The 27,189-nt window shown below is 44.3% G+C and overlaps 1 protein-coding gene across 4 annotated transcripts; it reads right to left on the bottom strand.

Annotated features, from left to right (window-relative positions):
• TTC5 (tetratricopeptide repeat domain 5) lies at nucleotides 1-27,189 on the bottom strand. 4 transcript variants are annotated; one of them, XM_002718030.5, is made up of 10 exons: nucleotides 27,039-27,189; nucleotides 22,229-22,361; nucleotides 20,746-20,957; nucleotides 20,226-20,376; nucleotides 19,702-19,793; nucleotides 16,316-16,372; nucleotides 15,616-15,762; nucleotides 14,874-15,088; nucleotides 8,451-8,595; nucleotides 1-5,140 (listed from the first exon to the last, which is right to left on the bottom strand). In XM_002718030.5, the coding sequence occupies exons 1-10, from the start codon at nucleotides 27,153-27,155 to the stop codon at nucleotides 5,021-5,023; spliced, it is 1,389 nt and encodes a 462-aa protein (XP_002718076.2). In that variant the 5' UTR covers nucleotides 27,156-27,189; the 3' UTR covers nucleotides 1-5,020. The 4 variants fall into 4 exon arrangements, with proteins under 4 accessions (XP_002718076.2, XP_051678550.1, XP_051678549.1 ...); XM_051822590.2 differs by lacking the exon at nucleotides 27,039-27,189 and adding an exon at nucleotides 26,655-26,898; XM_051822589.2 differs by lacking the exon at nucleotides 8,451-8,595 and having other exon boundaries at nucleotides 27,039-27,176.

Below are 27,189 nucleotides of genomic sequence, written 5' to 3'. Positions count from 1 at the left end.
TTTGTACAAAGAATGCAGTTTGGTTTATTGATTAAAAGTTGAGTACTTTAATTCATCACTTAAACAGATTAAGGAAGAAACAATTATTTGCCATTTCAATAACTTCAGAAAAAGCATTATATACAATTAGGTAAATTAGAAAAAATCTTAAATTTTTTATAGAAACTCAAACTCAGAATCTAAGAGCAGGTGCATGAAAAAACATCTTATTTAATGATGAAATGTTGAAAGTACTTCTTTACGTACAGGAATAAGACAAGGACGTCTGTTATCACCTTGTCTACTGAGCATACTAGATATTCCAACAGTACAGGGAGGAAAAAATGAAATAAAGGGTAAGAGGATTAAGAAAGAAGAAACTAAAGTCATTATCTGTACATAGAAAATTCTAAGGAATCAACAGACAAATTATTATAGTGAAAGAGTTCTTAAAGGTCATTGCTATAAAAAAAAAAAAAACATAAAAGAACCATCTGTATTTCTATTCTCCAGCATGTTACACACAATAGCAGCAAAAACTATAAAATAGTTTGGAATAAATCAAATTAAATACATATAAGACCAATCTGAGCAAAGGATACATTTATATTGAAAGACATTAAAGAGGCCTAAATAAATGAAGAAAATCATGTGTAACAAGATTTTATTAAGATGTCTAATCTTCCAAATTTATCCACAAATCAGTGCAATACCAATCAAAATCCCAGAAGAAAGGTCAAGCATTTGGTGCAGCATTTAATGTGCCACTTGGAATGCCTGCTTCTGATATCAGAGCACCTAGGTTCAAGTTCCAGCAAAGGTCACAATTCCAGCTTCCTGCTAATGTGTACCCTGGGAGGCAGTGGGTGACGGCTCATACTGTAGCTGGGTTCCTGCCACCCACGTGGAAGACCTGAACTGAGTTTCAGGCTCCTGGCTTTGGTCTGATCCAGCCAAGGCTGTTGTAGGCTCGTGGGGGTGAGCCAGTGGATGAGAGGTATCTCTATCTTTCTACCTTCCACAAAAGAAAATCCCAGGGGAATTTCTCATGAACATTTACAAGCTGATTTTAAAATATATGTGAAACACTTGTGAAGAACAACATGAAAGAACTGATTAGTTACTAACTTCTTCCAAAACCATTAGACAATGTGGTATTGAAAAAAATAAAAAGAAATCAGAACAGAGAGCTCAAACAGATCAAAATAAGGAATCTTCAAAAAGTTCATGGAAAATATGTATTATGAAAAAACTATATATGAATTTCAAAGTGTTTTGCACCAAAATAAGTTTATCTTTTAATTACATGTCTCATGAACTTTTTGAAGTGCCGCTGTATATATGGAAAATTGGTTTAAGTCTGACCGGACTTGAACGTTTGGTAGAAAAAAGGGTGGCATCTTTAATAAAACGTGCTGGGCCAATCAGTTACTCAGTTGGGGAAAAAAAACTACATACCTACATCACAACAAAGAAAGGAACAAAATGATAAAACTGCATGAAACAACAGAGGGGGCAGGCTCTTGGTGCAGTTAAGACAACACTGGGATGCCAGTATTCCATATTGGAATGTCTGCTCCTCTACTTCCGATCTGGCTTCCCGCTGATGTGCACTCTGGGAGGCAGCAGATGATGGAAGTACCTGTGTCCCTGCCATCCAGGTGGAAGACCTGCTTTGAGCTGCAGACTCCTGGTTTCAATATGGCTCAGCCCTGGCTGTTGTGGGCACATGGGGAGTGAATCAGCATATGGAAGATCTCTAACTGTCTTTCAAATAAAATGACAGACTAAATATAAAAGAATTTTAAAAACAAAAACAGTAGAGGGGTAATGTGCTTATGATTTCAGGATAGAAAAAGACTTTTTTTTTTTTTTTTTTTTTTTTTTTGACAGGCAGAGTGGACAGTGAGAGAGAGAGAGAAAGGTCTTACTTTGCCGGTGGTTCACCCTCCAATGGCCGCCGCAGCCCGCGCGCTGCAGCCGGCACACCGCGCTGATCCGATGGCAGGAGCCAGGTGCTTCTCCTGGTCTCCCATGGGGTGCAGGGCCCAAGCACTTGGGCCATCCTACACTGCACTCCCGGGCCACAGCAGAGAGCTGGCCTGGAAGAGGGGCAACCGGGACAGAATCCGGTGCCCCAACCAAGACTAGAACCCGGTGTGCCAGCGCCGCAAGGCGGAGGATTAGCCTAGTGAGCCGCGGCGTCAGGCGAGAAAGACTTATTAAATACAAGCAGCATAGCCATAAAAGATGGATAAATTCAATTACATTGAAATTAGGAACTTCTGTTCAGGAGACCTAATGGGGCAGGTGCTACAGTGCCACTTCTTGGGATGCTTGCACCCCACATCAGAGATCTAGAATCAAGTCCCACTTCTGCTCCTGATGCAGCTTCCAGCTGATGCCCCTGGAGGAGGCAGATGATGGCTCAGGTACTCGAGACTCGGTCATCCACCTGGAAGACCTGCATGGAATTCCAGTTCCTGGCTTCAGCCTGGCCCAGTCCCAGTTGTGGCAGGAATTTGGGGAGTGAACCAGCAGATGGAAGATTTCTTCTCTGTCTCTCCCCTTCTGTCAATCTACCTTTCTAATAAATAAATACAATTTTTTAAAAAAAGATCTAATAGAGTGAATAGAGAAGCTAAAAATGATCAGATATTTGCAGCGCATAAACTGACAACACATTAGTATGGGGAAATACAGACGGCCCAAATCAATTTGAAATCTAATACAGAAGTGAACAAAACATGAATAAGCATTTTGCCAAGAGAAAATATCAGTGGCTCATTCAAACCCCTCTATTTGCAATACCCAAAAGGCTCAACAACACTAAGCTTAGAAGATGACACAGATTCTTACGGAGGCTCATCCATTGATACCAGAGGCAAAGATTGGTACAAGCACTTTAGAAATATTTGGTATTTCTCAAAAACATCAAATATGTATATACTTTATGATCCAGCCAATCCATTCTTGTGAGAATAGTCTGAAACAGTTGTTCTCAAACATTAGCATCCATCAAGTTTGCCGGAAGGTGTGCTGAACACACACTGCTGGGCTCTTCCCCAGAACTTTGGGTTCAGTAAATCTGGACAGGGACCTGAGAATCTGCATCTCTAGGAAGCTGCAAGGTAAGCTGATGCTGTGGGTCTGGGGACCACTCTAAGTATCACAGCTATAAACAAGACTTCTGTACTTATATACCAGGACATGCACAAAAATCAGTGGTTTTATGGCAAACAATAAATTGGAAATCCAAATATCCATTCAACATAGGATGAATGAGTTGAGATATAATCATACAACGAGGTATTATATAGCTGTGAAAGCAAATTGAGATGAGGTCATGGAGAGGCACAAAAAGGCTTCCAAGGTATCAGGTTTTAAGGCAGGTGGGTATTCTATAAGTATTCAAACTATTCTTTAAAGCATATATAAACATCTTGCATACTTACTTGTTTTTATATAATGCTTCTCTCTCATTACCACCTACTGCTCATTTTTCAATTCTGGCTCTGCACAGAAGATGCCAAATCATCTCAAGACTTGAGTAAAAGGGGGCCAGTTACTGGGTCTCATCTCCTTGTTGCCTTTAATGCTCACTCACAACCGTACCCCAGTGCTTTCAGCTATTCCTTAAGATTTTGGTATCCCCCCAAAAGCTCCTGAACATTCTTCTATGACTGAAGGCCTCAAAATCAACACCAGAAACTGAATCCAAGACTATACATGTGATCGGTCAGACAGTATGAAAAACTCTCTCCGGCTATCTATCACAGAGAGGTTCCTTGGTGCTGTCCAAGAAGAGTTTTTTAACAACTATATCACACTACTCATACTGACTTCATCTATTAAAATTCCTAACAATTTTCATATATGACGTTGAACATACAACTCAGAAAGTCTTTGGAGAACAAAAGTAAGGACTTCAAAATTTTGTCTTGATAGATTCAGCCCTTACACTGGTTTAGACAAGATAGCTAGACATTTGTCCTATCATCCGTTCTCTTAGGAATCCTCTATGTTTTACATTCTTTATAAATATCATCAGTAATATTCAAGTCATTCCATTCAGGCATGGAACAGAACTGGACCAAGGACAAAGACCTGAGCTATATCACTAGAAGTCTTCCAGAGTCATCTGTATACATCAGTGTACAAGTCAGTCAACTAGTTACTAATTCTCACTCACATTTCCCCATTTTATCCATAGGGATAAGAGAAATTGTTATAAAATATATCATTAGAATCTAAAGAAACGAGTATCTTTCTTTCTCTGATCTCAGCCTACTAACACTTTCACATAATATTGCTCTATCATATTGGACCATGCTAGGGATGACAGAATGGAAAAATGGGAGGAAATAAAGGGAGATTCAGCAACTTTGTAAAGCTGCCACTCCTGCCCTGGGCTGTGTACTGCCAGAAGTCTTTTAACTGGGAAAGAAATAAACTATAAGCAGCCAGGGGAGGAGGGGGCAGAATTACCCTACTGAATGAATGAAAGTGATTCTTTAAAAATCCAAGACTGGAAAAAATGAAGCGGGTCAAACCACAGGGTTTCTTTATTTCCAAACAAATTTAATTCTGTTCCAGCCCCAAAGAAGGGAATGGACCTAAACTTTAAACATAAAAAATGCTCAAAAACCAAGCCATTAAAAATTAAGCCCCTCCCTTAGCAATAAATACTGAACTGATATATACATATGAGGCTCAGGAAGGAGGCAAGAACAGAAACCTTGGGGTTTCTGTCCCACGGCAGGTTCCCAACACTTCTACCAATTCCGTGCTCTTTGCCTAAGACAAAGAGAGCAGGGAAGGAGGCCGGAGAGATACACCAGGGGAGTGCGTAGCCCTGGAGAAGGTTCAAACATGATGACAGGAGACAGACCAGACGCAGCGTGCCTTACAGGACAGAGGAGGGCAAAGTTTTCGTTTGAAACACGTCCCCCACCCTGGCGGGGTCTCAGATGGTCCGGCTGCGCACGCCTGGAGCGGGCTCCTCGGTCAGCATCCTCTTTAGCATGCCAGTCAGGGAAGCTCACTCACACTGCGGCCGCGATGCCACTGTGGCAGCAGCCTGGCTGCTGGAGCCCTGAGGCTTGCCGTTCACCACCAGCAGGAGGGGGGTCTCCACACGGACGCTGGAAAAGGAATAGTCCTGGAAAAGACAGGCAGACACAGGCTCACTACAGATCCTACAACAGACAAACTCCAACACTGGGAGACACCACCTGCATCTTTCTCCTCTGCCACAGTGTAAGCACCCTTACCTCCAACTCACGTTAGACAAAAGTGGCCCCAGAGGGGATGGTATTTTATCAAGGTCTTCAGTCTACAGGAGGAAAATCTGGGGCAGGCAGGGCACCAGCTGTGTCACTACAAGAACGAGCCAGCTCTCTGGCTGAACAAAGGCACATGCCTGGCGTTGCTTAACAAAAGGATGTTACCAGCTATCAAACCATCTGCCTTCTCCCAGTGCTTCTTGATAATTGGATAAATTCTTGATAATTGGATAAACCAAGCAGCCAGTCAAAGCCAGTGTACGTTCTGAGAAACTCTTAGTACAAGTGCTTCTAAAGCCCTAAACTAATTGGCCATGAATTAAAGTTACTTTTCCCTTTTATATCAAGAGGAAAGAAACAGAATATATAAGCAAAATAGTGACATTTTCCTACCAACAGAAAAGATATCTACTCACTTCACCAGTTCAGATGCATTTTTTTTAAAGAGTTATTTATTTTACTTGAAAGTCACAGTTACACAGAGAGAGGAGAGGCAGAGAGAGAGGGAGAGAGAGAAAGAGAGAGAGAGGTATCCCATCCGCTGGTCCACTCCCCGGATGGCCGCAACAGCCAGAGCTGCGCCAATCCGAATCCAGGAGCCAAGAGTTTCCTCCAGGTCTCCTATGCCGGTGCAAGTACTTGGGCCATCTTCTACTGCTTTCCCAGGCCATAGCAGAGAGCTGGATCGGAAGTGGAGCAGCTGGGTCTCAAACTGGTGCCCATATGGGATGCCAGCACCAAAGGCAGTGGCTTTACCCGCTATGCCACAGGGCCGGCCCCTCAGATATATTTTAAGTTCTAAAATATGTTGTTAAAAATGGACTTCACCAGGGCTACTGTTGTGGCACAGCAGAAAAAGCCACCATCCATGATGCCAGCATCCCCATATGGGTACTGGTTCATGTCCTGGCTGCTGCACTTCTGATCCAGCTCCCAGCTAATGCCCTGGGGAAAGCAGCGGAGAATGGTTCAAGTACTTGGGTCCCTGCTACACATGTGGGAGACCCAGATGAAGCTCCTGGCTTCAGCCCGGCTCAGCCCTGGTTGTCACAGCCATCTGAGGAGCAAACCAGCAGACGGAATCTGTGTGTGTGTGTGTGTGCGTGTGTGTCCTCTCTCTGTAACTCTTTCAAATAAATAAATAAATCTTTTTTAAAAAGATAAAAACCTTCATCCAAAAAATATTATTCCATAGGAGTGTAAAGTAGACTCCTTAAGTCAAAGTAAAGTGTTTTCATGAATCAACAATTAAAAAAAAATTTAATACGAATTCAACCTTTAAAAAAAGTGCTCATAAATCAGTTTTTTAAAATCCTAATAGGGAGGCCAGCCCTGCGGCACAATGATTAATTAAGACACTGCTTGTGAGGCTGCCATCCCACACTGTAGGGCTGGTTCAAGTGCTGACTGCTCCATTTCAGATCCAGCTCTCTGCCAACGTACCTAGGAAAGCAGTGGGAGATGGCCCAAGTACTTGGGCCCCTGGTACCCATATGGGAGACCTGACTGGAGTTCCAGGCTCCTAGCTTGTTGCAGCCATTTGGGAGTTAACCAGTAGATGGAAGATCTCTCTGTCTCTCCCTCTTTCTGTTGCTTCGCCTTTCAAATAATAAATAAATCTTTAAAAGAAAATCCTAAAAGGAGTATGGGCAAGTAACCCAAAATGGCATTGTATAGAAAAAATACAGTCAATAAACATACAACAAAATGCTCAACTTCACCAACAATCAAAAACTAAATTAAAACTGTATTGAGGGGGCCGGCACTGTTGCCTACCAGGTTAAGCCTCTGCCTATATGCCAGCATCCTACATTCAAGACCCAGCTGCTCCACTTCTGATCCAACTCCATGCTAGGACACTTGGAAAAGAAGTGGAAGACAGCCCAAGACCGTGGGTCCCTGCACCCATGTAGGAGACCCTGAAGAAGCTCCAGGCTCCTGAGTCATTACAGCCATTTGGGAAGTGAACGAGTGGATGGAAGATCTTTCTCTCACTCTGTGTCTCCTCCTCTCTGTAACTCTGCCTTTCTAATAAATAAAAAATAAATCTTTAAAATACACACACGTATTGAAGTCATTTTTTCATGTAAAATCTTCAAATAATTTTTCAAAAGCTTCTAATCGGAGTTGAGAGGAAAGCTACAGGGAAGCAGTCACACCCACTGTTAATAGTAACAGCGAAGGGGCACAACCCTCCTGAGGATGCTCCGGCAAGGTGTATCAGAAGTCTGAGATTCCATTCCCTCTGCACCTATGATCCACATCAGAAACCCATTTAAGGAAATAGTCATGGACACAGGAGAGGAGATGGAAATGTTCTCTATGACTGTTGTTAAAGGGGGATATTGGCAATGATCTTGTGTCATCAAACTTTTTCTGTGAAGGGTCAGATAGTAAATATTTTCAGCTTTGCCTTCGTCCCAGAACAATTCACCTCTGGCACTGTGGCACTAAAGCAGCTACCCATGACAGTAAACAAATGAGTTTTTTTAATTTTTTCCAATAAAGTTTTACTTATGGACACTAAAAGTTTGAATTATCTGTAATTTTCATGTATCACAAATTATTATACTTCTTTTAATTTTTTTCATTTAAAAATACAGAAGATGCTTTTAGCTCACAGCTAAGTGAAAACAAGCAGTAAGCCAAATTTGGTCAATGGACCATAATTTGCCAGGTCCGGATCTAAATGGATTAAAAAGTACTATAATACCTATTCTCATAGGTTTTTGTAAGGATTCAATGAGGCGATTCAAACTCTTGGCACAGTGTCTCGCACTCAGGTAAGTATTCAATAAATGTTAACTACCATTACCATCCTTGTCACCATCACTATGTGTCAATTTGGAATAACATGGTAGAATATGGGAAATGTGCACAAACATTTGCAGATAATATCCTACTTAGGATTTAAAATATACATGTGAATATGTGTGCATACTATCTACTAAAAGGAAAAAAAGGAGGTGTATATAGCAAACTGTTAACTGTAGTGTCATCTGTTGGTACGTCAGTCAATTTAAACATTTTTTGCTTGCTAAGTTTCCCTTTTATCCAAAAATGATAAATATACATATTGCATACACACATATGCATTATTTTTATACTTATTTTTTAAGAAGACATAAGCTTAGTTCTACTTTCAGAGGCTATGAGTTAGAAAGGAATCCTAGCCATCGCGCTCACCTTTCCCTTGTGCCGAATTTGATGAAGACGAAGGTTGGGCTCAGGAATGGCTACAGAGTCCCCAATGAGCACTCCCCAGCTCTGGACCATATTGTAAACCATCACTGCATAGCAAGGTCCATCGGAATCGACCAGGCCAAAGGTACTGCCAGGTTAAGATGGGTTATCAAAGAGAGAGAGAGAAAAGAGAGAGAGAAGAAGGGAGGGAGAAGAGGGAGGGAGAAGAAAAAAAGTATGAGAGCAAGAAACAGCACAAATCAGTGATTTTTAAAATACTAGCAAAATTAACACATGCTCTCCCAGTTATTTATTTAGAAAATCTGAGACAGCGGCCATCATTCACCACGTGCTTCTATCTTGGATGTATCTGTGCATAAAACTCCTCAATCTGTCACTTTTCCAGGAACACAGGATACACTCAAAAAAAACTAATGATGAGCTATTCAAAATGTTGTAGCTGAAACATTGTTCCTGTTCTACCAATTTGACTATCACACTCTTAACTAAATCTTCTAACCTTTGCAATCAATTTAGTTTACATCTACAAACTTTCTCTGAATATTCTGCATTGAGAGTAGCAGTTAAGATACCAGTCCAGCTATAAATGACCTGTAGTTCAGCAGGAGTCAAACAATAAAAACCATCACTTACATACTTTGTGATGGGTGCTAAAAGGGCTTTTCCCTTATGCTAAACTCAGTGAAGCCATAGGTTGGGCTGTGGGAGTACAGAGGGGGAATATTGAAATCAAAATTGGGGAGCCAGCGCCGTGGCTCACTTGGTTAATCCTCCACCTTGCGGTGCCGGCATCCCATATGGGCGCCGGGTTCTAGTCCCAGTTGCTCCTCTTGCAGTCCAGCTCTCTGTTGTGGCCCGGGAGGGCAGTGGAGATGGCCCAAGTGCTTGGGCTCCTGCACCCACATGGGAGACCAGGAGGAAGCACCTGGCTCCTGGCTTCGGATCAGCACAGCACCAGCCATAGCAGCCATTTGGGGGGTGAACCAATGGAAGGAAGACCTTTCTCTGTCTCTCCCTCTCACTATCTAACTCTCTCTGTCAAATAAATTTTAAAAAATTTTAAAAAATCAAAATTGGAAAATAAAAAATGGTTCCTTGAGGAGGCAATCCTAAAAACTGACTAGGTTAGGCCGGCGCCGCGGCTCACTAGGCTAATCCTCCGCCTTGCGGCGCCGGCACACCGGGTTCTAGTCCCGGTCGGGGCGCCGGATTCTGTCCCGGTTGCCCCTCTTCCAGGCCAGCCCTCTGCTGTGGCCAGGGAGTGCAGTGGAGGATGGCCCAGGTGCTTGGGCCCTGCACCCCATGGGAGACCAGGAAAAGCACCTGGCTCCTGGCTCCTGCCATCGGATCAGCGCGGTGCGCCGGCCGCGGCGGCCATTGGAGGGTGAACCAGCGGCAAAGGAAGACCTTTCTCTCTGTCTCTCTCTCTCACTGTCCACTCTGCCTGTCAAAAAAAAAAAAAAAAAAAAAAAAAAAAAAAACTGACTAGGTTAAAACAAGAAAGCTAACACATATATGTGTGTATATATATATATGTATATGTATATATGTATATGTGTGTGTGTGTGTGTGTGTGTGTGTGTTATAGCCAGCCTCTGAGGGGACAGGAGCAGTGATTGATCTGAAATGAACAAGAGGAACTTCTGGGGTGATGATAATGCTGTGTATCTTGCTAGGGGTTTGGGTTACACAGGTGTACGCATTCATCAAAACTTAGTAAATGTACACTTACATTTGTAAATTGCACTGTATATAACAGTTACATAAAAATAAGTTATAAACAAATATTGAACTCAGTTAATGATTGCATGCTGAATATTTGAATGAAAATAAAAATATAATTTACTCCAAAACACACCAAAAATAAGACTAATCAATGGATGAATAGCAAGACAAACAGGCATGTGGTAGGTACAACAAATGTTAATGGCAGATTATAGGTGGTGAGCACACAGATGTCCACAGCAAAATTCACTCAACTTTGCTATATGTTTGAGCATTTTTATAATAAAACATCAGCAGGAAGAAATCAGCTATATTAAGCTGGAAGATTGTCTGGCAGAGTAACTGTGTAAGAAACACAGGCATGAAAATAGCTGTTCTAAAACCTACAAATAGTTCCACGGTTACAGCAACAGGCACAGCAGGAAACAGAAAGAGTGGCAGGGAGCAAATCATAAACTCCTTAAACTAAGATAAGGATTTCAAACTTCACTACAAACGCTATAGCACCAATATAGTATTTTATATAAGTGGTGGCAATGGTCAGATTGTAGCTGATGGAGCCAGCACTGTGGCACAGTAGGATAATCCTCTGCCTGTTGCACCAGCATCCCTTATGGACACTGGTTCTAGTCCGGGCTGCTCCACTTCTGATCCAGCTCTCTGCTAATGTGCCTGGGAAAGCAGTAGAAGATGGCCCAAATGCTCGGGCCCCTGCACCCTTGTGGGAGACCTGGAAGAAGCTACAGGCTCCTGGCTTCAGATTGGCACAGCTCTGGCCACTGCAGCCATTTGGGGAGTGAACCAGCAGATGAAAAACCTTTCTCTCTGTCTCTCCCTCTCACTCTCTGTAGCTCTACCTCTCCAGTAAATAAATAAAGTCTTAAAAAAAAAATTTACATCTGAGAAAATATTTCTCTGGCAGCATTGTAGAACACTGAAGAAAAAATATTGGAGATATGTTTTAAAAAGTGACAAATTAAGGTAGTAGAATCTGAGAAATAGGAACAAAAAGGCAAATCCACAGGACCTAGTGACTACCTCAACACAGGAGAATGGAGTTTAGGATTATTTCCCAAAGTCTTAACTGACTGAGTAGAGAGAGAGTACCACTCACTGATAAGGAATCCAGGAAGGAGAAGTAAGTTTAAAAAGAAAGATCAGGTAAGTAATAGACTGAACAGACTGAACTGGAGATTTCTGATCAGAGCATGGAGGCAGTTGGATATAAGGATCCAAAACTTGGATCTGGTGATGTGGCACAGCAGGTTAAATCACTACATTTCATGGCCAGCATCCCATATTGGAGCACTGGTTCAAGTCCTGGCTGCTCCACTTCTTTTCCAGGTCCTTCCTAATGCACCTGGGAAACTGGCAGAATATGGCCCAAGTCCTCGGACTCTGCCACCTGCCTGGAACTCTGATGGAGTTTCAGGCCCCTGGCTTCAGCCTGCCCCACTCCTGGCCATTGAGGTCATTTAGAGAGTAAACCAGAGGATTGGAAATTTCCCCCTCTCTCTTTCCTTCCCTCTCTCTGTAACTCTGCCATTCAAAAAAAAAATAAAATAAATCTTTTTTTTAAAGGGCTGTGGAGGGGCAGGTATTTGGCACAGGGGTTATGTCACCACTTGGGATGCTAGCAATCCCTACTGGAGTGCTTGGTATAACATCCAGCTCCTGCACTTACAATCCAGCTTCCTGCAAATGCACATCCAGGAAGGCAACCGATGATGGCACAGTTTGTGGGACCTTGCCATCAATGAGGGAGATCCACGTGAAGTTCTGGGCTCCCTGCTTCAGCCTGCCCCAGTCTATTGCAGGCATTTGGGGAGTAAACTAGCAGATGAAAGACATCTGCCTCTCAAATAAAATGAAAATGAATTTTTAAAAAATTTAATGGAGGATGCTTCTAAATAGTCTATAGTAAAGTTAAATTAAGATATAAATTTTGGGGGCACACTCTTGGTGCCAACAGTTAAGATGTCACCGGGGATGCCTGCCTTCTGTACTAAAGTCTATGTTCAAGTCTCAGCTCCACTCTTGATCCCAGCTTCCCGCTAGTGTGCACCCTTGGAGTAGTAGTGATGACTCACGTACACCCCCACAGGGGGCTGGGGTTGCGTTCCTGGCTCCCAGCTTTGGCTAGCCCAGCTCAAGCGGTTGCAGGCATGTGGGGAGTGACCCAGCAGATGGAAGATTTCCCTCTCTCTACATATCCCTCTCTCCCTCTCCCTTTCAAATAAATAAAATAAGCTTTTTTTAAATAGGTAAGTTTCTTTGAGTACAAAAATATTTCTAATTTTATGCTTCTTATAATGTACATTTTCTATGAACTTTCTGAAAACTCCTCATTTGTACTACCCCAGAATAAAGAGGAAAGGAACAGAGTCCTAGGAAACCAGCATGTGGAGTCGGGCAGAAGAGGAACTAAGGAGTGGTCTGACAGTCATTTGCTCCCAAGGTCCCCTAAAACCTGCATCATCTTTGCCCCTTTTTATTCCTCCTCCCTCTAGGATCTGCTTTAGTCAACTAAACTTCTCTCATTTCTCGCTCTTCAACTCATCAAATACCCAGACCTCTCTGTGTGAAAGTAGAGGCAAAGGATGAGGATTGCACTTCAGTCTGGATGGAGAGAAGGGGTGTGAAAGGTCAGAGTGCTGAGGAGCCCTGCAGCGGACGCCACCCACCCGAGTGCCTAGAGACGCTGGGAGCCTAGGTAACAAGAGCTTCACGGGGGAGGAAACCAGTCAACCAGGAATGAGGAAGTGACAGAGGGACCAGAGTGATGGTACTCACTAAACCCTAATTTTTCAAGAATAAAAGTGTTTTGGGGCTGGTGTTGTAGCATAGTGGGTAAGGATGCTGCCAGAGACACCAGCATCCCACATGGACACCGGTTTGAGTCCCAGCTACTTCACTTCCAATCCTGCTCCCTTCTAATGTGCTTGGGAAAGCGGTGGAGGATGGAGGCCGGCGCTTTGGTGTGGCGGGTGAGGCTGCCGCCTGCAGTGCCAGCATCCCACAGGGAGGCTGGTTTGAGACCTGGCTACTCCACTTCTGATCCATCTCTCTGCTGTGGCCTGGGGAAGCAGGAGAAGATGGCCTAACTCCTTGGGCCCTGCGCCTGCGTGGGAGACCTGGAAGAAGCTCCTGGCTTCGGATCGGCACAACTCCAGCTGATGAAGCCAACTGGGGAGTGAACCAGCGGATAGAAGCCTTCCCTCCCTCCCTCTCTCTCTTTCTCTCTCTCTCTCTCCCTCCCTCTGCCTCACCTTCTCTGTGTAACTCTGACTTTCAAATAAATAAATAAATCTTAAAAAAAAAAAAAAAAAGCAGTGGAGGATGGTCCAAGTGTTTGGGCCCCTGCAACTACATGGGATACCAGAATGAGGCTCCTGCCTCCTGGCTTTAACCTGGCCCAGACCTGACCATTGCAGCCATTTGTGAGTGAACCAGCAGACAGAAGCTCTCTTTCTTTCTCTCTCTCCTCCTCTCTGTGTAATTCTACATTTCAAATAAATAAAATAAATCTCTTTAAAAATTTTTTAAATGTTCTATATGAATATTTTTAATATGTATTTATTTATTTGAAAGAGTTACAGAGAGAGCTTCATTCCAGGTCTCCCACAAGGGTGGCAGGGGCCCAAGGACTTTGGGCATCTTCTGCTGCTTTCCCTAGGCCATTAGCAGGGAACTGGATCAGAAGTGGAACAGCTGGGATACAAACCAGTGCCCAAACATGATGCCTGTGTCGCAGGTGGTAGCTTTACCCACTACACCAAAATGTTGGCCCCTGTGTGAATACCCTTAATTTATCCTCTGCTGGACTGTAAGCACCCTTCACCTTTTTATCCTCACTTCCTTTAACACATACACTAAACACTCAATAAATATTTGTTGCATCATACCTGAGACAATCTCCCCAACCAGACTTGAATTCTAACTCAAAACTCACCTTCCAGAATTGCTTTAGCCAACCTAAATCCAAACAGGACTGAGAATTTCCCTTCCTTCAATATCTATAATCATGAAAACACAAGGGCAGATTTTCAAGGTTTCTGTCTTATAAAAAAATATCTATCACAGTTGGGCGCTGTGGTGTAGTGGGTAAAAGCTGTCACCTGCAGTACCAGCATCCCATATGGGTACCAGTTTGAGTCCCAGCTGCTCCACTTCTGATCCAGTTCCCTGCTAATGTGCCTGGAAAAGCAGCAGAATATGGCCCAAATGCTTGGGCCCCTGCAGTCACATGGGAGACCTGAAAGAAGCTGCTGTCTCCTAATTTCGGATCGGTGCAGCTCTGGCCATTTGGGGAATAAACCAGCAGATGGAAGACCTCTCTCTCTCTCTCTCACTCTCTCTCTCTGCTCCTGCCTCTGCCTCTTTGTAACTCTGCCTTTCAAATAAATAAATAAATCTTAAAAAAAAAAATCAAATTTCAGCTATTAGATGTAGGAACCCACAAAGCACTAAACTCAGAAGAAAAAATGAGCAGTGAAAATCTACAAAGACCTCTGACCAAGAGATCTCTTAGACAACCTTGTTATTAAGACAGTCACAGAAGTCAACCAGAATCACTGATCTATGACCACCAACAAAAAGTCTTCAACTGGCAGAGAAAGGCCAGCAGAGTGACAGCAATTATTCAGAAGAGTGAAAAAGAGGCACGGTGGAGAAACTCACAAGGGGACTTTCTCCTCTGTGGTAAGGCTGAACACCACCTTCCCCAGGACCACGGCCCCATTGTTCACACCAGGCTGCAGCGCACTCAGGGGCTTCAGCTCCAGGGTCACCTTCTGCCCAGAGGCTGACTGATAGCGCCCATTGCCACAAGGGCCTAGATGGGCAGGGCGCAAACTTCCCAGCATGCCCTGCAGCTTTTTGTTCTTCACTTTTCCCTGCAAAAGAAGGGAAAACACATTAACAGGCTGGAAACTAGTCACTCTGCTTGAGAGTCTGGGCCTTCCCCGCCCTCCGCCAGCTCCATCACCACCTAAACCTACTCTATTCTTATTTTCATTGACCACTGGCAGCATTAAGAGTTGGATTCTACCCTTTATACATCTTTATGGCCAGTGCCATATGACACGCTGTACGACACACCTACAACACTGGTATCCTGTGTGAACACTGGTTTGAGTCCTGGCTGTTCCTCTTCCTATCTAGCTCCCTACTAATGCACCTGCAAAGGCAGAAGATGGTCTGAGTGCTTGGGCCTCTGCCACCCAGGTGGGAGACTCAGAGGGAGCTCCAGGCTCCTAGCTTTCACTGGCCAACCTCTAGCCATTGAGGCCATCTGGGGAGTGAACCAGCTGATGGAAAATCTGTGTTTCTCTTTCTGTAGTTTACAGAGCTTCTGTCTTTCAAACAAATAAATAAATCTTTACATATATGTACACACACACACACACACACACCCCTCTACCTTGCTCTCCAGGAGACTGGTTAGTCTATCCAGGAATTCCACAAGCTGCTGTTCTCGCTGCCGTGGTTCTGGCCAGGCAGGGTCCAGTGCTGCAGCCTGAGAGAAGCCCTCCAGGGCCTCCCCATAACTCTCTTCATATTTATGTAGCTGGACAAGAAGCAACCAAAAACCTTCCAATCGTAAGCATATCCAAACAAGCTATGCAACAGGAGTAACGGCACAGTGAACTAGGGATCTAGAAAAATGAGCTTGTTCTTCCCAGCTATTTTCCTGTGCTACTATGAACAGCCTGGGAAGCCGGTGACACCTTACATCCTTTTTTCTTGCCAACGTGATGACAACAAAGATGGAATCATTTCAAAGAAGCTAATTTCCAGATACTAAACTAGTTAGGTCTCATACTTTGGGTCACTTTAATTTTGTGTTTACACTGGACATTTCCAAAGTCTTGTAACCTGTTCTTCCCATTCTCACCCCCCCCCCCCCACATTCTCCGATTTCCTCAGCCCCTTCTCTGTTCTCTCCAGTGACTCCGCAGATACTAAAGTCAAACTAACTTGGCTCTCCCTAGAAATAACTTGGTTTCCCTTTCGGTTGGTGCTCAACAGTGTCCCTATGGATGCTCAGTTACCTTCACTGGCTAAGACAGAGAAGTCTTTCTTATCTGGCCTTCAGATGATCACAAGCCCACAGGCCTTACCGTCGCTCTGTTCAGATGAAGGTCAGGATTGCTTGACGCTTTCCTGTCCACCTTCTCCTGTAAAGGGATAAAGGATCATCAGTGGACCCTGTCTCAATCTTAAAGATGGCTTTATCCAACATGTCCCAGGCCTCCTCTCCCTGAAAAAAAATTGTTTTTACGAGTTATTTATTCATTTGAAGGCAGAGTGACAGAGAGAGAAAGAGAGAGAGAGACAGCCAACCAGAGAGAGAGAGAGAGAGATCTTCCATCCACTGGCCCACTCCTCAGGCACCCAAAACAGCTGGGGCTGGGCCATGCCAAATCCTGGAACCAGGAACTCCATTCAGGTCTCTGACGTGAGTGGTAGGAACCCACATGCTTAAACCATCATCTGTTATCTTCCAGGCACATTAGCAGGGAGTTGGATCAGAAATGGAGCAGCTCAGACTCTGACACATGATGAAGATATCACATGAGTAGCGGCTCAACCCACTACACCATAATGCCTGCTCCTCATAAAGAAATTTAAGTTTCTTCTTTGTCAAAATATGACCTATACCCACACTGTTATAGGGTAACTATTTGCCCAATGTGTGTATTAGTACCTATCTGAGACCTCAGGGATAGAAAGGTTTTTGTATGTGTGAAATGTTAAAATATCATAATTTATCCACAGAATATTATATAGCAAGGAAAAGAACAAAAACATGAAAGCATTATGATAAAAAAATTGAACAGTGACATGCTGGTATAAATGAGAAAAGTACAGGACTATGATGTCAATTTAATGCATCTTCTCTCGTCAAGGAGTCTGGCTCCAAGCAAATACAGAATCATATATATATATATATATATATATATATATATATATATTTTAAGATTATTTATCTATTTGAAAGGGAGAGTTACAGAAAGAGAGAGAGACAAAGAGATCTTCCATCCACTGGTTCATTCTCCAAATGGCTGTAATGACTAGGGCAGGGCCAGGTCAAAGCCAGATATGCCAAAGTACAGGGGCCCAAGAAATTGGGCCATCCTTTGCTGCTTTCCCAGGCACACCAGCAGGGAGCTGGATGGGAAGTGGAACAGCTAGGTCTGGAATTGACATCTATAGGGATGCCGGCATGGCAGGCAGCAGCTTTATGCATAATACCACTATACTGGCCCAATAGTCCTATTTCTAAAGGCAAGCCCCATTAAAGAACACATGGAGAGGCCGGCGCCGCAGCTCACTAGGCTAATCCTCCACCTTGCGGCACCAGCACACCTGGTTCTAGTCCCGGTCGGGGTGCCAGATTCTGTCCCAGTTGCCCCTCTTCCAGGCCAGCTCTCTGCTGTGGCCAGGGAGTGCAGTGGAGGATGGCCCAAGTCCTTGGGCCCTGCACCCCATGGGAGACCAGGAGAAGTACCTGGCTCCTGCCATCGGATCAGCGCGGTGCGCCGGCCACAGCGCACCGGCCGCGGCGGCCATTGGAGGGTGAACCACCGGCAAAGGAAGACCTTTCTCTCTGTCTCTCTCTGTCTACTCTGTCAAAAACAAACAAACAAACAAACAAAAAAAAAAAAAAAAACAAGTTAAAAATACACATCCCTCCTACTTTCAATCCCTGTCTTTGTCTTTCTTTAAAAAAAAAAAAAAAAAAAAAAAAAAAAAAGAACACATGGAGAGTCAAACTCGATTCTCTAATCAACACAGATGGCCAGAAACTGCAGAACAGCACAAATGGGCTGTGAAGAAACTGCTGCCTACGTTCATGATGTTCATTTTTTAAATTCTACTCATTTTCTGGCACATTGCAAAGCACAAATAACATGAATTAAATTGTTTAAATGGTTGGCTCGGATATGCTTAAAATGCTGTTGAGGGCAGGCATTTGGCCTCACAGTTACTATGCCAGTTGGAATGCTGGCATCCCGTATCAGAGCGCCTAAGTTTGAGTCCTCGCTCTGCTCCCAGTTCCAGCTTCCTGCTAATGTGCAGCCTGGGAGGCATCAGATAATGGCTCAAGTAGCTCAAGTACATGCCACACACATGGGGGACCTGGATTGTGTTCCCAGTTCCCAGTTCCAGTCTGAACCAGCCACAGCCTTTTTGCTCGGTCTCTGTAAGTCTGTCTGTCTCTCGCTCTTCTCAAATAAATAAATAATTTTTAATGCAGTTAGAGTGAAGAAATTAAGAGTTAAAAGCAACTATTCAGGGGCTGATGCTGTGGCATAGTAGGTTAAGCATCCACCTGCAGCGCTGGCATCCCATATGGGCACTGGTTCGAGTCCCAGCAGCTCCAGTTCCCTGATGATGGCCTGGGAAAGCAATAGAAGATGGCCCAAGTGCTTGGGTCCCTGTGACCAAGTGCGAGACCTAGAAGAAGCTCCTGGCTCCTGGCTCCTGGCTTTGGACAGGCCCAACTCCAGCTGTTGCAGCCATTTAGGGAGTGAACCAGTGGATAGAAGACCTCACTCTGTCTCTCTCTCTCTCTCTAATTCTGCCTCTCAAATAAATAAATAAATAAATCTTTAAAAATAAAGCAGCTATTCAGAAGTCAAATACAGAACTTTGAAGAAATACATCAGATTATTCTTTAAAATGTAAACATTTACCAGGTTAAAAAATCATAGCAAAACATAATCCCTCTGCCTAAACATTCCCTGATTAGAAAAAGAACAGTCCAAGGATCGCAAACATGAGTATCTAGGAGTCGTACTCTTCATTCTGCCACATAGAGCAAAATAAGCAATGATAAGTTAAAAAGCAATTCTCTTTGTCAAGGGAAACAAGAATGTGAAAGAAGAAAGATGAATGTGCTCAGAAGACCAAGGTGGGCCTTCTAACAAGGAGTAAGCAGCACAAGCCTGAAGGAACCACCCATGCAAGTGCGTATGAACAGAAAAATGACCTGGAGGACTAAGCAAAGCTGAGCTCCAGCGAATTCATTTCTTGAAAATGACACCAGACAGGTTATACCCTGTTTTCTCTTTTAACCTGGGGAAAATTCAGAGTCATACTATTCACCGGTTCATTTGAGGATGTCACTATCATTAAGTTTCCATTTTTCTTTAAAATGAATGTATATAAATATTAATAAGGACGATTTTAATAGGTTTCGTTTCCCCATTAGAAAACATAAACATGCTGAAGCAGGCTGTGTGCTCTGGTTACACATGCCTGTAAGAAATCTAGACGGCTCAGGACGCTGACACTAGGGTACCACACTGCAGGAGTCCCTCACACTCAAGTTACAAGATGAGAGAAGACACCTCTGCAGACACAGCTTCGCAAAGCCACACCCCCTGGATGCCAGCAAACACAACCCAGGCTACTCAATAAAGAACCAAAGGAAGACTGAACAATGCTCTTGCTTCTGCGGTGTCTCTATTCATTGGGCCTGGATGACCCGAGTACTTACTGCTTGGGCATAGGCACTGAGGGCTTGCTGGGAGATCTTGGGGTTCTGGCCAGTATTGAAGTAAAGAGAAAGGTACGCATTTCCTAGAATATCTGAAAGAGAAAACAGTGGTGAATCAGGTCAATACCCAAATCCATGATACAACTTACTTTGTTCATTCTTGAAAGTCTCTTAAAAAAAAACCACATCTCACCCAAACCAGAGACGACATTAAATTTAATAAACCCAAAATTCTACTGGAAAAAAACAGACAAATATAGATTCCAAAGAGAAACTTAGACTGTATAAAAACACTACCTTACTTATGTGGAGACCTGAGTTTCCTCTCTTGGATCAAAGATCCAAATGTTTTAAGAACAGCAGTTCATACAGAATACCTTTTGGGCTTCTTTGAAACACAAAAATGCCCTGCCTTCACCCTCAGAGTCAGTCTCAACAGATGGGCCCTAGATGACCCTGCTGTGTAGCCACGCTTGAGAACCACTACTCTAGACACCTGCTGGACAGCCTTTGAGAGCACTCACACCAGGAGCGGCCATCCAGGACGTCCATCTGCACAGCCAACTTGGCCTGCCGGACACTGTCCATGACATGGCGAGAGTGTTCATCTCCACTGTCAGTCCGCAGCTGGCGCAGCACCATTGACAGGTTTTGCAGGGAGACTTTGTTCTTGCACTGCAAATGGAGAAGACACATCCTCAACCTCACTGATCCTGTCTCCCCGTTCCAGATCTGTTCTGACCTCAATCTTCTCCTGAACCTTTGACCTTCATTCTTGGGGTCACAGGCAACTTGCACTCACGCCCACAAGACTCAGCTCGGGTGCTAACCTTTCTCTACTCCTCATGTAGTCCTGATCTGGACCCCCTCAAGCTCTTCTCTTCTCCGTTCCCTGTACCCATTTTCCTCAACCAGGATTGCTCCCCACCCTTTCTCCTTTCTCTGTGATCCTAGTTCAAAGCCAGTCCTAATCTGGTATTTCTGTCCTTGGGAAATGCACATTCTTCCCATCTGAGCTTCCTGAGGCAGCAGTGGGCAGCTCACGTGGGTGAGGGCTCCTGAGAAGCAGGTGTGGGCAGCTGCGATGTCCCCCTTCTTCCAGTACACCTCGCCCAGCTGGTTCCAGGCTTCCACCAGCTCAGGCTCCAGCTTCACGGCCTTTGAGAGGAGCTCCTCCGCCTTCGGGCTGTAGTCAGGAGTCACATTCAGTGCCTTCCCGGTGAGCATCAGAGCCTGTGCCTTGCCCTGAGCAGAACCTAGGAAGAAGGGAAAAAAGAAAAGTGAAAGCAGAAAAGAACAGTGGGCGAAAAGGAAAAGCATTCCGAAAGAGCAGGGCACTTTCAAGGAATGATTAGCTGCATGCCAGCTCTAGGAATGAGAAGAGTTAAAGAAAATCCTTATCAAGAAACTATTTATAAAGCCTGCAATAAGCAGAATGTTAGGTAACTGGGTAACAATGATACCACTATTTCTACCCTAGAGGGGCTGACAATCTGATAATGACAAAACACATACATGGAACACTAAAAAAAAAAACATGAAAGTAGGCATGACATATACCCAACAAATGGGCTTCAAAGAGTCAAGAAAAGACAAGACCCTCCAGGTTATGAAATATAAGCAAAGACAGAGAAGCAAAAATACACGAGCATGCTCATGGCAGAATGGTGCAACCTGGACAAAACAAATTCCTGTATAAGTAGTCAGAGATGAGGTTAGAAAAAAAAGAGTGAAAGGGGCCAGCGCTGTGGTACAACAGGTTAAAGCCCCGACCTGCAGTGCCAGCATCCCATATGGGCACCGGTTCAAGTCCCAGATGCCCCACTTCCGATCCACTCCTTGCTAATGCATCTAGGAAAGCAGCAGAGGATGACCCAAGTCCTTGGGCCCCTGCACCCACGTAGGAGACCCAGAAGAAGCTCCTGGCCCCTGACTTCAGATCGGCCCTGACTCCTGCTTTTGGATCAGCTCAGCTCCAGCCATTGCAGCCATTTGGGGAGTGAACCAGCAGATAGAAGACCTCTCCCCCTCTCTGTCTATACCTCTCTCTATGTAACTCTTTCAAATAAGAAAAATAAATCTTTAAAAAAAAAAGAAAGAAACAAAAAGAGTGAGAAAATGAAGATTTGAAAACCAGGGTTAGGGAGTTAGTTTAAAGCTACTTGAATAGAGAGGCAGACAGGTGCATAAGATTACATGCATGAAGTAATGATTTAGAAAGATAACTATAGCTACCGTCGTGATGAGTTGATATGGAAATAAGAGAAATTAGAGACAGAAGGAAAGATCAGTTAAGACTGTTCCAATACTTCAAGCAACAACTATGCTATTTTATTTCATGTCATTTACTGTAATCTAGGAAAGTAGCTTAGGGAATGAAAGGTTACCAACGGCATAGGGGGAGAAATATTCTCTTCTGCCAACCCACAACAAACACAAACAGGACACCAAAGAGACTGCAGAGAAAGAGCAAAACTCTGTCGCATTTCAGTGAAGGGCAGAGGGTTGCACTCCTCAGGACTCCCACCTACTACTTGCTCCATCTGCTGCAGGGTCTTCTCCATCTCTTCCCGCACATCCTGCTGCTTCTGCCCAGCATTCTCAACACTGTGTGTCTCAAAATAGCAGTCTCGAAACGAATAGAGCTGATCCACCAGTTCCTAGGAAATGTAAGGATGGTACCATTAAGAGGAGAGAGCAGCAGACAAGCAAACTAGAAGTCAGCCAACTCTTGGCCAGGAAACGCTGACTATTGGAGGGCACTTGGAACGACAGTTAAGACACCACATATGGGAGTGCCTGGATTTGGGTCCCAGCTCCACTCCCTGTTAATGTGCACCCTCGGAAGCAGCAGGTGATTCCTCAAGTACTTGAATCCCTGACGCCAACATGGTAACCCAGATTGAGTTCCAAACTCCTTAGGTCCCTGACACCATGTAGAAACCCAGACTGAATTCCAAGCTCCGTGCTGCAGCCTGGCCCAGTCTTGGCTATTGCAAGCATTTGGGGAGTGAACCAGAGGATGGACGATCTCAGTTGGTCTACCTCTGTCTCTCTGCCTTTTAAACAAATAAGAACAAGTAACTAAAAATGTTAAAAACATACTGATTCTTTTATGTCACCTAGGAATAGCACAATAGATAGGTAGACAAGTGTATCAAAATGTCACAGATCATAAGGAAAAGCAGCCAGTGTCCCATGCCCACTCTCATGATCTGTAGTTGTCCCATGCCAGTCTCTGCACTGAACTGACAAAATGACAGTTCTCTTCCAACCCTAGTAAGGCTTCCAATAGGACTGAGCGCTTCACACACCAGACAGGAGGGAAATGCTTTGCAACTTGAATTAAGCTGAAAGTTAACAAGACCACTCTATCTGGCTCTGGTCCTTGGAGAATAAAACTTTAAAATTACCTTTAAAACACACTTCCTAACAAAAAACAATTTTATCCTTAATTTTCCCTATGTCAGTATCTGAAAATACCTCATTTTTGTAAATATGATAAACATGTAAGAAAGTTGTTTTCCACCACAAACAGGCCAATTTTAATTTGGTGACCCTGGTGTTTTTGCAGAATTTTGTTTCTTAAAATGCCTGTTGTGTCTTCTTTAATTCTTTTATCGTCATGTTCTGGCTCTCTTGAAAGTTTTTTAAGAAAATGTTCTCTTTCCTTTGTTAAACACCTTTGAGTCTACCTTTGATACCAGGCCATGCTTTTCCTGAAACTGAACAGCAACAGAAACACGTAATACAATCCCATCAAGTCTTCTCAGTTACCTCCACAGCACATCCAAAATTCATCCTCCTGTCTCCACCTCGCTATGACTATTCTGGACATTATTATCTGCCTGGACTATCGCAATGATTTAACTGGTGAGCTTGACTCTACTTTCTCATTCTCCTCACTGTAGCTGCAATGATCTGATACAAGTATATATCATACCACAAACCCTGATAATTTCCCATTGCAGATAGAATAAAATCCAACTCTTTCCCATGACCTACAAAACTGCATGATCTGATCAAAAATTTCACTTCTTTCTTAAAATTTTTCTTATTTAAAATGCAGAGAGACAGAAAGAAAGAGACAGAGACAAGCAGAGATCTTCTATCTGCTGGTTCACTTCCCAAATGTCCACAACAGCCAGGGCAAGTCTAAGCCAAAGCCTGGATGCAAGAACTCAGTCCAGGTCTCCCACATGCACGGCAGAGACTCAGGTACTTGAGCCATCACCTGCTGCCTCCCAGGATGACAGGAGCAGGAAACTGGAATCAGAAGGGGAGCTGGACTTGAACCCAAGCACTTTGATATGGGATGTGGGCATCCCAAGTGGAACTGTAACTGCTACACTGCCCCCCCAGACTTCACTCCGTACCATTCTCCGTGCTGCGATACCCAAACCACACATGCTATCATTCAGGTCCTTAAGCCCATCAAGCTTAACCAATCCCTACGCGAGGTCTTTACACATACTTTTCTCTACGCGTGGATGTTCTTCCCCCAGATCTTTGCTTGACTGTTCCTCATCACTGCTTAGATTTTAGCACAAATACCAACTTCTCAGAGAGGCTTTCCATAACTACCCAAACGGAAGCAACCTGTTCCTCCTCTCCCCAACTATTAAATCGCACTCTATTTTTCTTCCTAGTACCTATCATTTGGAATTATTTGCCCTACTTATTAACTGTCCTCCAGGCAAATGCAAGTTCCCATGATGGAAGGGGCTTTATCTATTTTGTTTACAACTATACCTGAGTCCTAGAACAGCGCTTAGGACAAGACAGGCTATCATTAAATTTATTGACTGAATGAATGAATGAATCAGTCCCATCTCTAACAAATACAGCTCTGCTATACTTAGTTAAAATCTTACCAAGAATGACGAGAATGGACTAGAACTCTGCAGTGGTGCTTTTCAAATTTTATTGTTTGCAGTATTTCCAGGACCCAGCTTGTACAGGTTCTGATTTTAACAGTCTAGCAGAACTCAAAATTCGACAGCTTTAACAAGCATTCAGATGACTGTAAAGAAAATGGTCTGTAAAACACATTTTGAGGGGCAGGCATTTGGCACAACAGTTAGGCTGCCACTTGGAACACCTGCATCTCATACTACAGTGCCTGGTTCAAGTCTTGGCTACTCTGCTTCCAATCCAGCTTCCTGATGATACACACCCCTGGGAGGCATCAGATGATGGACCAAGTACTTGGATCCCTGCCACCACACAGAAGATCAGGAAGCCTGGATAGAGTTCTGAGCTCCTGGCTTTGGCCTGGCCCAATACTGACCGCTGTAGGCATTTGGGTTGTGAACCAGCAGATGGAAGATCTCTCTGTATCTCTTTCAAATAAAATGAAAATAAATCATTTGAAAACGCTTTGAGAAATATCCTTTTATAGATTCTGTCTACCCTAAAAATCTACAACAATGAAATTAAAACTTTCCACCAGGGCCAGCGCTGTGGCGTAGTGGGTAAAACCACCACCTGTGGTGCTGGCATCCCATATGGGCACCACCTCCGATCCAGCTCTGCTATGGCCTGGGAAAGCAGTGGGGAAATGGCCCAAGTCCTTGGGCCCCTGCACCCTCATGGGAGACCAGGAAGCTCCTGACTCCTGGCTTCAGATCAGTCCAGCTCCAGCAGCTGCACCCATTTGAGGAGTGAACCAATGGATGGAAGACCTCTCTCTCTCTGCCTCTCTGTAACACTGCCTTTCAAATAAATAAATCTTTAAAACAACAATAACTTTGCACCATTCCCATGAATAGCCCTATCACTATCCAATCCTTTTCCTCTTCTTTACTTCACTCCCTTATTCCATTTCTGTGCCTACCCATGCATTCCAAGATACGTCAAGTATTCTCTCCCAAGCTGCTAAAGGAATCTACCACAAAGGGATTCAGCTAAAGATGGTTCTTAGCAAAAATTACTATCTATAATCAGCATGGCTGCAAATTAGAAATGTTAGAGGGGAGCTTATTGTTTGCTTTTAGTTATTAAAGCAAACACGCAAGAAATTAGTATTGTTGTTTGGTTTGTTGGACTGAATGTTTTTCTCTCGTGACAAGATCCATACATGAAAGTTGTTAAAAGTTAAATAGGTATGTGTGAAAATTAGAAAGCATGCCATGTCCCTTATTTTATTATAGCTAAGGCTGAGAGTCTATAGGAAATAAAATGAAGTTGTTCGCAGTCAGTTGGAAGGTAAAGTCAAAATTCTAAAAATGTTACTTTTTCAAAATTATTCAAAGACAGGGAGGTCCCCTAGCTAGTTCTCGCCCCAGATGTGGAAGCGAGATCTCCCACGTGGGTGGCAGGTACCACGGTACTTGAGCAGTCCCCACTGCGGTCCAGGGTCTGAACCGGGGGGAAGCGGAAGTCAGGAGCCAGAGCCAGGCATCAAACCCAGGTCCTCCAACAAGGGAGGCAGGCGCCTTAACCGCGGGACTAAACGCAGCTCCAAGTACTTCAACCTGCTTATGAAATGAGGTCTCACCAAGGCTCAACTTCTGCGTTAGACGCCTTTAGGCAAGGGACATTACTTCTGATGCTTAGGCACGTTCATGTTTAAACTCGGGCTGTTTTGGAACACAGAGTTTGAGGTTTAGGGAAAATTATGAGTTACTAAAAGAAAGGTAGGCAGCAACTAGTTAACACCTACCTACCTAGTATGAAAGACCCAGCCTAATCAAAGCTACAGCCTCGGTTCAAATACTTTGGCTTTACTGAATCCCTCAGGTCAGGCTCTATGCACATTCAGGCTTATTTTATTATTCAGTGCAGCCTTTTCTTACGTTAAAATTCTATGACAAGTAATGTATCTTTAAACGCAGAAAAAAAAAATTAAAGCACAGTCGCCCGTGATCTACATGAAATCCGGACCCCTCTGCCTCGGACCCCAAAGTTCAAGAGTCAACACCGCCAGGCGGGGAGGGAAGTCAGCAGCATACACGCAGTGCAGGCTGTGCTGTGACTCTTGGTCATTCCAAAGCAGAAAGAAATTAGGAAGCGGCCTCTGCGGAGATCAAAAGAACACGTAGTAACAGCTCCTCCAGGTCCGCCGTGCACGTGCGTACGCTGTCTTGTAGGAGGAATGGAGGGAAGGCGCTTCCTCCCTAAGGCCGGGCAGGGCAGAGTCGGAGAGCTGAAATGCAACGCAGCGGTCCCTCCCCGGGGCGGCGGCCCTGCTCCGGCCGCGCCGCGAGTTGTTATAGTAACCGCACAGACGCGGGCGGCGGCGGGCCAGCGAGGAGGAACGCGCAGGCACGGCACCGGCCGGGCTCCCAGCCTCTCCCCGACTCCCAGAGCACATGCAGTCTCACCCACGGCCCCACCTGCAATTTCTGCAAGATGTGCTTCACTTCTTCCTCCTCCTCAGCCATCATTTCCCAGGAACTCTCCGCTTCTCCGCCCCCAACTTTATAACCACAGAGTCGCGTTCCCACGCCCATCGCGGAGCCACAGCGACCTCTGGCGCTCCGGAGG

Source organism: Oryctolagus cuniculus, chromosome 12 (genome assembly GCF_964237555.1).
Source record: "Oryctolagus cuniculus chromosome 12, mOryCun1.1, whole genome shotgun sequence".
Classification (NCBI taxonomy): Eukaryota; Metazoa; Chordata; class Mammalia; order Lagomorpha; family Leporidae; genus Oryctolagus; species Oryctolagus cuniculus.
Note: the sequence above shows the minus strand (reverse complement) of the source record. Positions and strands in the feature narration are given on the sequence as shown.